The sequence below is a fragment of the Saccoglossus kowalevskii genome, chromosome 16 (assembly GCF_978046115.1).
Source record: "Saccoglossus kowalevskii chromosome 16, keSacKowa6.1, whole genome shotgun sequence".
In the NCBI taxonomy this organism is placed as follows: Eukaryota; Metazoa; Hemichordata; class Enteropneusta; family Harrimaniidae; genus Saccoglossus; species Saccoglossus kowalevskii.
In genome coordinates, this window is record NC_140656.1 from 22,622,183 (window position 1) to 22,635,954 (window position 13,772).

At 39.4% G+C, this 13,772-nt stretch overlaps 1 protein-coding gene across 1 annotated transcript in view; it reads left to right on the forward strand.

Moving 5' to 3' along the window:
* Positions 1-13,772, forward strand: part of LOC146733759 (uncharacterized) — a 38,956-nt gene that overhangs the window by 846 nt on the left and 24,338 nt on the right. The window contains exons 2-4 of the mRNA XM_085491222.1: positions 3,597-3,695; positions 7,698-7,796; positions 7,935-8,036. Of these exons, the coding sequence (XP_085347348.1) occupies positions 7,704-7,796; positions 7,935-8,036 (195 nt within the window). The 5' untranslated portion in view covers positions 3,597-3,695; positions 7,698-7,703. The remainder of the gene's footprint in view (positions 1-3,596; positions 3,696-7,697; positions 7,797-7,934; positions 8,037-13,772) is intronic.

The window sequence follows — 13,772 nt, forward strand, 5'->3', positions numbered from 1 at the left end:
TTAGTATAAAAATCGATTAATTCCAGATTGTGCATTTCTGTAACAAGCTCATGGATCAAATTCGTTGTAACTATGGTATAGATACCACTAATTTTAGTATAGTATTGCTCATTGTTTTGTGGACGAAGGCTTTCATTTATATGGTCAGTTGTATTCATGATTGCAATGCCACGACTTTTCTCGAATGGTTTTATTACAATTGTGTAATCATTTATTGCTGCTCTTTCGACAAAATTCATGTTTTGTTTGGGTTTATTTGTAGTAATTTTGGATATCTCAACTTTGGTTGCCTCAATGTGATTTTCGAGGCTACTGTTATGCGAGTCTGGTGGGTTCATGTTGATTTCTTTTTGAAAGGATGTTGTTGAGACTGTTTATTACGCATTATATATTTGATACGCATTCTCCTAAATAGCATAGACATATTTCTGAGCAAAGTGTGATAGGTTGGCTTAGGTGGGGTTGGTATAAATTTGAGTCCGTTGTCAAGGACAATGACCTCTGTTGGGGTTAGAAAAATTCTGAATAAAATTTGAAACCAACTGATCTTGATCAGCCAACCGTTTATTTTTAGCCAGTTTTGCATTGTATTTCTTTATTCGTTTGCATCGTGCAATGTGTTTCTTACGTGAGAATTGCCTATTGCATTTTGTGTTAATGATTGTATAGGCAGAGTCCATAGTAATAATACTAGTACCCTTTTGGGATGATGTGGTGGCCCTGAAAAGGACTGTTTGGTTTGTGTGCCGAAGCACTGGTTATTTAAGGCTAGAAGTGCGATTCCTGCCTCTTCGGGGGTCCTGCACTCTTTTCCTCGCTTGTTCCAGGAATTGCCTTAGTTTTTCAACAGCCAGAGCCTGATGTTCTTTTCCGGCCAGGCATTTGATATCTGCAAACGTGTCCTTCTTCCCCCTTTACCAGAATGGTCTGGAATATTTTAGGTGGGTCGGTAAATAAATGTCAAGTACCGGTAGTTTAGTGAACTGTTTAGAAGCCTGGTTTGGAAGAGAGAAAACATCCAGGAGGTGGACTGATAGCAAAACCCTTTCATGATGTTAAAGAGAGCTATTATACAAGTCATCTACTTTACTTAAAGCGTGGGAGTCGTCACCTGCGCATGCGTCAGATGGCCATAGTGTGTCATTGTTTACAAACAAGCGCCTGCCCATGAGCCTTTGCGTGTTTAGTGTGTGTTGTTATCATCACTTGGAATTCCCGTGCGTGCGCAGGTGACGACCCTCCCGCCTTAAAATACTGAAAAAATAATTAAAAACAGCTGTTGAGTGCAAAAAAAAGGGGGGGGCAAGGTCTTCTGAAAACAAAATTTCATTTCAGTTAGGGGAAAAAAGTAGTCTTAATTTCAATCTTCCTGCCCCCACCCTAGGATATCAACTGGTCTGTCCCTTACTCCTTTGAACGCCATCATTTTTCCCGCCAAAATTTTGGTGAAACATTTTTCTGTAATTTGTTTATAATTCTTTTGTTCATTTTGAACCAAATGGACATAATCTCACATTTGCTGCAGGCTGTGATTGAATTTATTCTTTGAAAAATAATAAACAATCAGCTTGATTTTGTGGAAGGTGACAAAACTTCACTTCAGCATTCAAATAGTAATGTCAATATATGTGTTTACTTTTCATAGAAAGCATCAAACTGAGTGCTGAAGTGTTTGAAAATAACGAGTGTGAAGACAGTGTTCAGTTCGATTTTTACAAAAGATTCATTTTCTTTAAACATATTTATGAATTTCTCGTCTTGTTTCTAGGATTATTTTATACTTATTTGAGCCCATGTGACTTCCGATGTGAGCGAGACTGTAGAACTATTTATAGCCATGATTTTCTCCAAAATAAATAGGTTGATCCCCATTTTTCCTATACAAAATATGCTATATATATAAACTTTCGTGTAAATTATAGATATTTCAATTTGTACGTCAATCGAACGCGAAACTTACATCAATCGAACATGAAACCAACATGAATCAAACGTGAATTGACCGCGAATCAAACCGAACGCTGTCTGGGGTTTGTTAGTCCCGGTTCGAACCAAAACGGGGACTATTAATTAATTAACGCCCGGAGCTATATCTCAGACACCCAGTGACGGGTATCATTCAAACTTCACTTGAAGACAATACATAATGCCTTACATATGCGCGTCAAGTTACTTTATGATCAGAGCAAAAATGGTCGACCGGCGGCCATTTTGGATGTAAAATATGCTGTTTCTGATACCTAAAACTTGTCCGCAGCAGTTTATCGAAGATGACTGGGCCGATTTGGATCAAAGTTGGTATGATGATCATACAGATTGAGTTGTAGGTGCACGTCATTTTTTTTCGTGACTGACTGACTGGCGACCATCTTGTTTTTCATTGTACCCATGCTACTTTCTCTTGAATGCCATGAATTTTTCTGTTTAAATTTTGTACAAAAATAGTATACCAAGGGATACATGCACACCAACATTATTTTTGTGATTCGATTCAATATGACTGCCCAATGTCTAATTCTCGTGTAAAAACACTAAATCATAATTTGAATCCATCTCCTATTAAAGTAGCGAGAGTATTATTTGCATTTATGCTGGTGACAAGAATTTTTTTTCACTTTTCCTAGTTGTTCAATAGTTTGGTAAATTGAATGTGTCTTGTCAGTTTTATTTAAGCAATACATTTTAAATAGTAATGTGCTGAATTTTAATTTTCGTTTTAGTCGCATTGCCCCTAACTGAAACCACAACACGTTGATAAATAATCCACGAAATAGTTTGTCTGGACACATTCAAGTTCTTCTTATTGTCACCTTAAAGCTGTGAAAATTTGGTGTTAATCCGATGACAATAAGTATACGTTATTTTTTGTTAAAGACCTTGTATTTTGAAAAACATAAACTCCTACAAAATGTTCATGAAGTCACAGCAAAGATTTTCAAGCTTGTTTATCGGCACAATCGATTTGTTTTCCCTTCAAGGTCTGTTTTAACATGTGTAGGGGCATCCAAATGTGTAAGGCTATTGGAAACCAAAAAAATAAAGGAATGGGATAGTTATAATTCGATAAAATTGGCAGATGAGAACACCAAAATCAATGATTTTTTTCAGTGGCTGTGTGACCTTGTGTCTGACACATTCGTATGCAAATGACTAATCTGTGAAACAAACAGGGGCGGAGTAAAACCATTCAAGTGTTTGGAAACACTAATTGTGTGTCAGATAGCTACTGATAACACATCCTAACATTGCTTTGTCTTGAGTTAATCTTTGAAACTTATAGGCACACAGATTAAACCTGTGTTGTTGATTTTGGAAAACATTACTGAGGCTGCCTTGCTTCCCTTCAGAAAATCAACATTTTAACTAACTTACATCACATTCTATGTTATGTTTACTTCATCATATGAAAATTTATAGTGCATTTCATCAATTAATAAAAAATGTGAAAATCGTAATTTTCAACAGAAATAGTTTCAATCTAATCTCAATGACTTCATCAGCATCAAATTGATATGTCAGATCACAAAATTTTGGACGGGGACTGTGTCATTAACAATGACTTGTTTGTTTATGATTTCATTCCTCTTAATATTCAGGAGAAAAACACTTCACTACATTGGAGTGCACAGTATGGCACAGTGGAGATTGCTAGATTGTTGGTAGAAAGTAAAGCAGGTCTGAATATCCAGGATAAGGTAAGTCTTCTATACATGTAGTAATTAATATTCATTCATTAACCTTTTGAATGTCATCATTGACTTCAGCATTCACATAGTAATGTCAATGTATACATTTGCTTTTCATAGAAAGAATTAAACTTGAGTGTTTGAAAATAATGAGTGTGAAGACAGTGTATGATTCTATTCGCATTTTATTAAAATTTGATTCACATACGATTCGTGTTCGATTGATATACAAATTGAAATACCTATAATTTACACAAAAGTTTATATATAGCATATTTTGTGTAGGAAAAATAGGGATCGCCCTATTACTTTTCGAGAAAATGGTTATAAATAGTCCTACAGTCTCGCTCACATCAAAAGTCACTTGGGCTATATAGTATAAAATAGCCCTAGAACCAGACGAGAAAAGCATAAATATGTAAGAACATGAATCGTATGTAAAAAAAATACATAAGTCTCATATTATCGCCACTCAATTTAAAAAACAAATAAAATCTTTATTACTTCGTCGAGCGGAGCTCATCATATGAGTGATTGTTCGTCGTCGTCCGTGTCAATGTTTTACTTTTTCGACTTCTTCTTAAAAACCACAAGCCCAGTTGCTTTGACATTACATATATAGGTACTACATGTGGACCTCTCTCGGATTTGTTCATTTTGTAATGATATCTTTAATTCTCTAATTTTGGTGAATATTTTTGTCATTTTGATGAAAAGTGATATTTTAGACTTCTTGTTAAAAACCGCAAGTCCAATTGCTTTGATATTACATATATAGGTACTACATGTGGACCTCTCTCAGATTTGTTCATTTCGTGGTGATATCTTTTATTCTCTGATTTTGGTGAATATTTTTATCATTTTTGGTAAAAATGATATTTTCGACTTCTTGTTAAAAACCGCAAGTCCAATTGCTTTGATATTACATATATAAGTACTACATGTGGACCTCTCTCAGATTTGTTCATTTTGTGATGATATCTTCAATTATCTAATTTTGATGATTATTTTTGTCATTTTTGGTGAAAAGTAATATTTTTGACAGCAATTCCACATATTGTTCATGTTCTAATGATATCTTCTGTTCTTTAATTGAAATGTGCATTGCTAACAACAGAGCTATCTCAGGCGACTGGCTGCTTGTTAGTCCCCGTTCGGACGTAGTCCAAAAACAGGGACTTATGGTTTGCCCTGTGTGTGTCTGTGCGTCCGTGCGTCCGTGATCACCTGTATCTCGAACATGCATGGACCGATTAAGTTCAAACTTCACTCACACATCACACATTATATGGGACATATGCACATGCATTTTTTTCATGATCCGATTAACGATAGCCGAATAGCGGCCATTTTAAGGCCGAAAATGCATTGAAATCGCACATTTTCACCATTCCGGACCCGGATCTCAGTTATGCATGGACGGATTTTGTTCAAATTTGGTACATACATTAAACATAATAGGACCTTGATGCACGTCATTTTTTTGTCTGGATCAAGTTCGAAATGGCCAACTGGCGGCCATTTTGTTTTAAAGAATTCAGTTCTGGATCTGTATCCGAGACATGTCTGGATTGATCAAGTTCAAACTTCACACACACATGGTACATCATGTAGCTGAATGATGGCCATTTTAAGGCCGAAAATGCATCAAAATCATGTATTTTCACAATTCCGGAACCGGATCTCAGACATGCATGGATGGATTTTGTTCAGATTTAGTGCATATATTAAACATAATATAAGATTGATGCACACCAATTTTTCTTCGGATCCAGTTCAAAATGGCCGACTGGCGGCCATTTTGTTTTAAAGAATTTAGTTTTCGATCCATATCTCGCTCGGACATGCCTGGACAGATCAAGTTCAAACTTCACATACACATCATACATTATATCATACATATGCCTGTGCATTTGGGCCAGTCCTTTTAAGGTAACAAATTTGTCAAAATTGCACATATTCACCATGGGTGAATTTAGTTCACACTTCATGCATACATTGTACATTGTTTTCCAAATCGGGTTTTAACTGAATACAGTTCAGCATCCATATCTCAGGCATGCCTGAACCGATCAAGACCACACTTCACACACATCATACAATGTGTTGTACATATGCAGGTGCATTTCGGATCAGACCACTGAAAGTGGTCTGAGATTTCGGTCATGATCTGCTTTGAATGTATATGTCACTCAAATATGAACGGAACGGGGACGTGTCATTGACAACGACTTGTTTATAATCATTGCCCTTTGAATTTCCAAGGAACTGTCATGCACACTATGAAAGTATTTATAACCTTGATTTCCACAGAAAATACTAATTTGATCTATTTTATCCGCACAAAAATATTGTTAAATTAGCCTAAATTGCTATATATCAATATTTGAGTGACTTGTATATATTTCAACGGAAATACAATCAGTGGATTTCAATTGTTCGTGGATCGTACGCGAATTGACACAAAAGCAGTCTTCATACTGAATGTGTTTTTTTTAGCCTTCGCAGACAAAGTCTGACGAAGGCTTCTAGATTGGCTTTCGTCCGTTCGTTCGCTTGTGCGTGCGTTCATCTTTACTAGTAAAAATGCCGAAATTTGCCGGAAAAATCCGAGTTTTAACGAATTTCCCAAGAGAACTGGCATAACGTATTGCGCATACGCCAGTCTAACTGCTGAGAAAATCAGCGTCGTTTTCGTCTGAGGATATTGTATTCCGGGAATGTATCATTTCTTTGCACAAGGCTTATATAGATTAAATTCTATCTTGTCAGTTTCAAAGGTAAGATACTGTGCTTATGGTATTTATTGTGAACTTTGATTTATCCTTTTGTGTCCTGACTTTGGTGAGAAACTAGCGATCGTGCAGTGCTGGTTACACTTTGCCAGAAAAAAAACAGTCCTGCTATTATTGTAAGAACTGGTTATGAAACGTGTAAATCGAAAGTTTATCTCGTCATTTAAGAGGCCTGGGAATTATGTTTGGCATATAAAATACTGGAATAATGATAAAAACGTAAAAGTTTAGAACACGCTGATCGTGATTCTGTTATGTACGATTGCTATTTCCGGTGTTCATTGGTTTCGTGACGACATATTAGACTAGAATTATCGAGAAAACACAAGTCAAGTTTGGCCAACCGTGACTGCTTGAAAGCAATGATGAAATTGAGAAGTACTGTAATTCAATATCAATGAATCTCTATCATCACTTTTAAGTAAATATGATACCCGAGTGCGTTACTACACTCGAGACCGGAACTTCCATGCCGGTACCTACCAGTGTTGAAGTTTATTGGTAAATCGACTCGGTAAACTTAATTCATTAAGTAATATTTTTTCGTACTAAAAAGACTCGAATATCTTTTTTAATTAAATCTAACAGCCAATGGGAGCACATATGCTACAACCTCTGCATACTTTAGACTAAATGTTCTTTTTTTCTTTCTTTTTTTCAGGTGCAGAGCAAAGCCACTGGAACTGCATGTACTACAAAAACATACCGGTACTATTCACTGCGTGTCTGACAATTGTATAAAGTTTCGCAGGTCCTTTTCTGTCAACAAAGGCATAAATATGTGTTTCTCTGTACATAAAATTTCACACGATTTGTTAATATTAATGTATGATAATAAAAACTTGAAAATATTTTTCTGTATTTTTGCACTTTATTTGTATCATTGTCGTATGAGAAGTAATCTTGTCCTTATTAGAGATATTGAAACTGATCCAGGGCCACAAACTAGTTTATCCAAACAGACACAACACTGACTCTACATATTTGCAGATCTGATTTGTATACTTCCTTGTCATTTTACCTGTTGTACTGGTTTGGTGCTATCTGGTTTCCTTGCTGAGAATAATGCTGACCTGGATGGAGAGTGCTATAAACTTGAAAATGCCATAGAAATCATGTTTGTCAATTTATGTCCATGAAACTTTAGAATCACAACTAGCGAAGGCTATGTCATTCACAACTTGTTGTATATGATTTCATTCCTCTTAATATTCAGTTTCACATGACTGCATTACATTTGAGTGTAGCTTATGACGAAATGGAGATTGCTAGATTGTTGGTAGAAAGCAAAGCAGTTCTGGATATCCAAGATATGGTAAGTCTTCTATACATGTATTAATTAATATATGCATTTCTTTTTCATAGAAAGAATCAAACTGAGTGCTGGAGTGTTTGGAAATAAACCTCCGAATGGAGTTTGTTTGTTTTTGATTTCATTGCTCTTCATATTTAGGATGGAATGACTGCACTACATTGGAGTGTACAGCATGGTAGAGTGGAGATTGCTAGATTGTTGGTAGAAAGTAAAGCAGATCTGAATATCCAGGATACTAAGGTAAGTCTTCTATACATGTAATATTTAGTTAGCGCCCATGCCCGGGCAAGCGCCCCCCCCCCCCTTTTGAGCAATTTTTATATTTGGGGTCATATTCGGCAAAGCGCCCACCCCTTCAAAATGCAACTAATTGTAAACTTGGTCTTGCGTAACGAAGCTTGGTAATCGTTTGTATATGATACAGCGTGGATATCGACCGCTGTGAACATGTTGTGAATGCGTAGAACACGGCAACCGTGCCTAAACTACGCGTCGACAATGACCTGTTAATACAAATAAAATGCGGTAAAAATTTGATGCTATATTCAGTTTACCTCTCAAAAATGGCTAGTTACTAGTTTTTTGAAAAAACCATGTCGTTTATTCGCTGAATTCAATTCCAACAGATCGTACTTCGACATCGATAATTCACTTCTGCATTGCGTTACCGGAAAGTGTTCAGGAATTGCGTCAGTACAACAAAGCATTCTGATTGGTTAATAACCAACTTGACCCATTAGGTCAAAGAACGCAGGTCAAATCTATAAATGCATCATGGCGGAATGTGATTTTCATCGAGAGTTTGCGTACGATCCAACACCTTTGTCAATGGAGATAATATGACAATTTTGACTTTGATTGTGTTTCAACAGACTCAAATGTGTTTAATTTCGTAAATTCTGGTGGTACGTAATTAATATTGTAATAAAATGTGCATATTTTTCGTGATCATATCTGTTTCTTCATTGTGAAAACCAATGACGTAATTTGATTTTCCTTCAAAGACGTAATCTGTTACTTACTTAGCTTAGATTTTTTTTTTTTTCTTATCTATTTTCTGTTTTGTAACCTTTTATTCCTTTTTAAACTTTTGTAACCATTGCCAATCCCTCCGGGGAATGTGTAAGTGTTAATAAAATTATTAAATTATTATTACTTAATGAATCAAATTTTTCATTTGCACTCTTTTTCGAGGGGGGTGCTCGAGTAAGCGCCCACCCCTAAAAAGTCGTGATTTTCTGAGTTGAGGCCCCTGGGCGCTAACGCGGTCGAGTATGGTATTATTACCGGATTCGGCTGATACCCAGCCCATCCTAAACCCCGTCCATGGGCGATGTTTCAAATAGTGGGCGATGTTTTGGTCCACACATTGCCTGACTGAACCAACAAACATTTTTACAGACCCCAATTTTCCCGTCCGACATCTTGCATCGAGTGCGGTATTTCAAATTTGATGCTAAAAATAATTCACTGTGAAGTCGAAACGCGTAAAAATCCAATAAATCCAATGCTATATACGAATTGTTGTTGCATGAAAAATGGTATATGTTTGTATTTTATGCAAGTATTTATCACCAATTTCAAGAGTAAAAGTCGCAACTTTAGAAGGTACGAGTATTATAGCTCGTGAATACATTTCACTTACGTTTATTACACTCAAATAAAGTCTGCGCTTGGAATGAATGCCATTTACGAAGTTTGAAATTTCCAAGCCTTTCTGATTCGAGCCTCTTGGTTGATTTGACAACGGTAGGTATCATTAATATTAAATCTTTGTCTGCATCGCATTCCTGACAAAAAGTTCAAGATCGGTAAACAGGAAATTGGCGAACTAAAATGTCCCCTGCATTTCACTTGCGACATGATTATTAAAAAACACAGAGTTAAGCGGTTGTGTACGTTCTAGAAATCTAACCTTGCACACATAATCTTGTATTTGACGTGTTTTTTTTGTCCAAAAAATACGTTCCCTTTCAGTAAACTCTTCGCGTTCGTGGTATTTGTGAGAGTTGAAAATTGTTTTCAACAAATGATAGGTAACTATATTAATTTGGGTGAAGCTGGGTGACCTGAATTTAAGTATCAGTGCGTGAATTCTGGAGGTCATTGCCCAATGCCGCACGTAATTCAAACACATGGTTAGTAGAGTTCAGTCGAAATGTACTTGAATGAGTTTATTATATTACATATTCACTTCATTTCAAATAAAATAATTCACCATTGGGAACATCGATGAATCACAAGACACCTGACTACTATGATTTAAATGCACCCATGTTTATGTTTTCGCAATTATTACGAGTGCAACGCATCATAAAGTCGGTAATATAAATTACTTGAGTTTGCGTAATTATTATGAAAGCATTACAAAGTTGAAATATTCAGAGCCGGTACAATATTGTAAACAAATTTGCGTCATTAGAAAAGCAGCGCACCAAGTAAACGATGTTGATATATTCAAAGCCAGAGTTGCAGACAAGTTATGTGATTATAGTGTTGTCGGATATAATAACAATTTTACTAGACCGACGCGCGGAGCACGAAAGAAAAAGGTTGCTACGATAATGCGCCAGTTCAAACTTCGGTCAACACACACTTGATGTCAGCAGTGTCGCCGCGCAGCAACAGTTTGTAAAGAAGTACTTCAAGTTCAATTGCGCCCAAAATGATTTTGCTGATTACTCGGTTGTCGCAGTGTGTGTTGTGTCTTGTCAATTATTCACTGGCAAAGAACGAACCCGACTCAAGCGAATTGGCGGCAAAAGAAAATAAAAAGTTAGTTTAATTCTGTTGAATCTAAAATTACATTTCTGGCATACAGTGAAATACAGCATTAAAAGGCCAAAAATGAAAGCCGCCAAAAGCAAATGTTCAAAGTGTCAGATCGACTTGGCCAGACTTGAATTGCTTCAGGGTCGGCACCCGGCTGAAATGCGAAGGAGGCACCGCCGCGACGAAAGCTGTGACCGGAGTAGCTGTTTGGGTCCAGCCCTGTGGAGTTGAGCAATGATCGCAGATGTCGAACAAGAGACTGGTAGGTCAAAGGATGCAGTCTGCTGGTAGATGACGGCGCAAGGAACAGGGGAGCTTCTGAAGGTGCTGGCAACATGTCCACCATCTGCTTGTAGGCTGATACTGGGCAGAGGGCGGAGCCAGGGATAGCCAGGATGGGAATGTGCAGAACCCGTTTGCCGAACTGTATGGTCTTGGACCATGTGATACGAATGATCAAACCTGTGGTGTTGTATCCGACGCTGCCCCGCGAGAGATGAATGCGGGCGACATAAGCTGTATCTGAAGGGGGCACCATGTTGGACTTACGCAGGAACGAAAAAAATGCGATGAGGAAAGCGGACCACAGCGTAGCGTGCAGCGCGCGTGTAAAGTCCAAGAGACGATGAATTCGAAGAAGGATATTCGGTGTGATAGACAACTTGCGGCGAGGCTGGTGCGCTGTTATACGCTGTATTCCCCGGAGGACAAGGCGCAGTTCGAATGAGTCGAGTGAAGATGGGGTCTCGGTGACGAAAAGATGCAGCAGCCGAACACCGTTGAGGTAGTGGCGGATAGATGCCGTGCTTGAAAATGAGCGGGCGAGGAACTGTGTGTAGCGAATGATCGATCGTGTTGTGGCCGGAACTGGCTGGATGCAAAAGAAACTGCAGAAGAGGAAAAAATGCACGCCATTGAGTTGTAATGTTGCGCGATGAACCAGAAGCAAAAGCTGAGTGGAGTGAGCGGGCTTCGCCGAAATCGTTGATATAATTGATCACCTCGTGCCCTTGGTTGCGTAGGATGTGACGCACTGCGTTGGTTGACCGTTCACACATTAAGGCCGCTGTGCGTAACCCGAAAGGTGGTGAAACGTCAAAGTAGTATTTCCCTTTCCAAGAATAGCCGAGAAGGTGGTAGTCTCTCGGATCCACGCGAAGTTGACGGTATGCCCTGCTGAGGTCTCGTTTGTAAAGGAGGCAACCAGAACCAAGTGTACGGATGCGATCTAACGTGGAGTCAACTGTAGGATATCTGAGCTTGTAATGATCCCAGATGTAACTGTCGCCTGGGATGCCGTTGTTGACCGAGTAGCCTTCTGGAAAACTTAAGTTCACGGCCACGCCACGCAACGGGAAGATGAGCCCTTCTTAGCCACGGTCGTTAATGGTGAGGTAATGAGCGGGTGTGACAATGGCGGAGTGTCGAACGGTCCAACAGATGCGCCGAGAGGTAGCTCTGATTCCAGAAAACTGTCCGCGTGCTCAGCAAACTGTAAAGCCGAGGTGTGATTCGTTGCATGCGAAGTAGGAAGAAAGTCGCGCGAGTAGTAGATGGGCCAACTAAATTCTAAGAAGTCGCAGATGTCATCGTCGTAATTGCGTAGAAGATGGCACCAAGACTGAATGTTCAGACCGGAAGAGACCGGGATGCGACAACCTTGAAAGTTATAAAGGCCTGAAGCGGAGATTCTGCAATGTAAATCAATGTAATGTTGTGCAATACTGCCATCAATGATAGAAATAATGTGATCTGGCGGCACAGAGTTTCTGGGCGACGGTGACGAATGATCAGCTGATGATGGAGAAGTTGTTGTTGTTGTTGTAGTTGATGATGATGTCAATGGCGAGTGTGTAGCCCTCGACCTGCTTGTGTTGTGATGAGGTGTGGGGTTGAAGTTGATGTCGCTGAGGACCGCCTGCGATGTTGGCGCTTTGATCATGCTTGATGTCAGTGTGGTTGTTGACTGACCGGCGAGAGCGAGGGATTCGAACTTGTTATTATCGATGAAGACTGTGGTGCTGAGCTTGGGTAATGCCGTGTGGGTAAGTGACAACGGTGATGTAGCTGCTGGTGGCGTAGGTGTGGAGCCCCCTGACACGCTTGTGATGACTGAAAGTGTTGGGTCCTTTTTGCTGTGATTATAAAAACGATTGCGGGTGACATAGCAATGATTGCAAATGTGTTTAAATTTGCATGGATCAAATGAGCAAGAACCTTTCTCGTTGAAAGCTGTGCACACTAATACGGGCGAATCGTCCGGGTTGGGGGTATTTCTGTTGCCGTTGTTTGTCGTCCGTTTCTGGGTGACTGATTTCAACTTGTCGGCTGAGAAATCGAAAAACAGATCTTTCACGTCTGAGTAATCGCTGTCCCATGTACGTCTGTTATCATCGATTAAACGAGCCACTGCCGCGTGATAGCTCCGGACAATGGGCCATTTGTACAATGGTAGTTTAACAAACAAATCGTGCAGGAGACGTAACCGGCCCTTTTGTTATGCTTTGGGCATGGATGGGTCCTGCAGTAAGAGCGTGTAGCCCTGTAGAAATTGTTCAAGTGATAAGTCGTCGTATTTCAGTTCATGTGAAGAAAAGAATGATGGAACAAACTGTTTTGGAGATTTCAAACCAGGCAACTTTTTCCCGGCGTGATGCCCGGGGGAATTAACGAGACTGTCGCGAATAATGTACTCACCGGCTGGTCCTTTGTTCTCAGCCTCGTGTCCTTTGTTCGCTCCAATGGCGTCGAAGTATGGTGACGAAACGTGATCAACCTGCGATTGGAGATTAGTCATTTTGCGAAGTCCCGCTAGTGAAATGTCAGAGATTTGGTGATCAGAAGACGATATGCCCTGTTGGCACGTGGATGATAGGCCTGTGGTTGGTGGATGTGCGTTCAAGGAACAACTTTTGAATTCCGTTTCTAGCTGGGAGATTTCCGCCTGTAATTTTTGCTTCGCGATTCTCGCCAACAAGGATTGTTTCCGGCGCTGCAAAATAGCTAACTCGGCTTGGTCGTCTTCATCCCCGTCTGAAAACTGGTCAAAATATCCATGTGGTTCCGCGTGTGAGACTGTGGGCGAGTGACGTCGGTGCGTCGAGGTGGAAGGAGACGACTTAGGGACGGCAGTTGAGCTGTTCGGTGAACGGCAATTCTCTTCCTCCGGCGGTGGACCGGTGCAGAATTTTCCGTGCTTGCCTC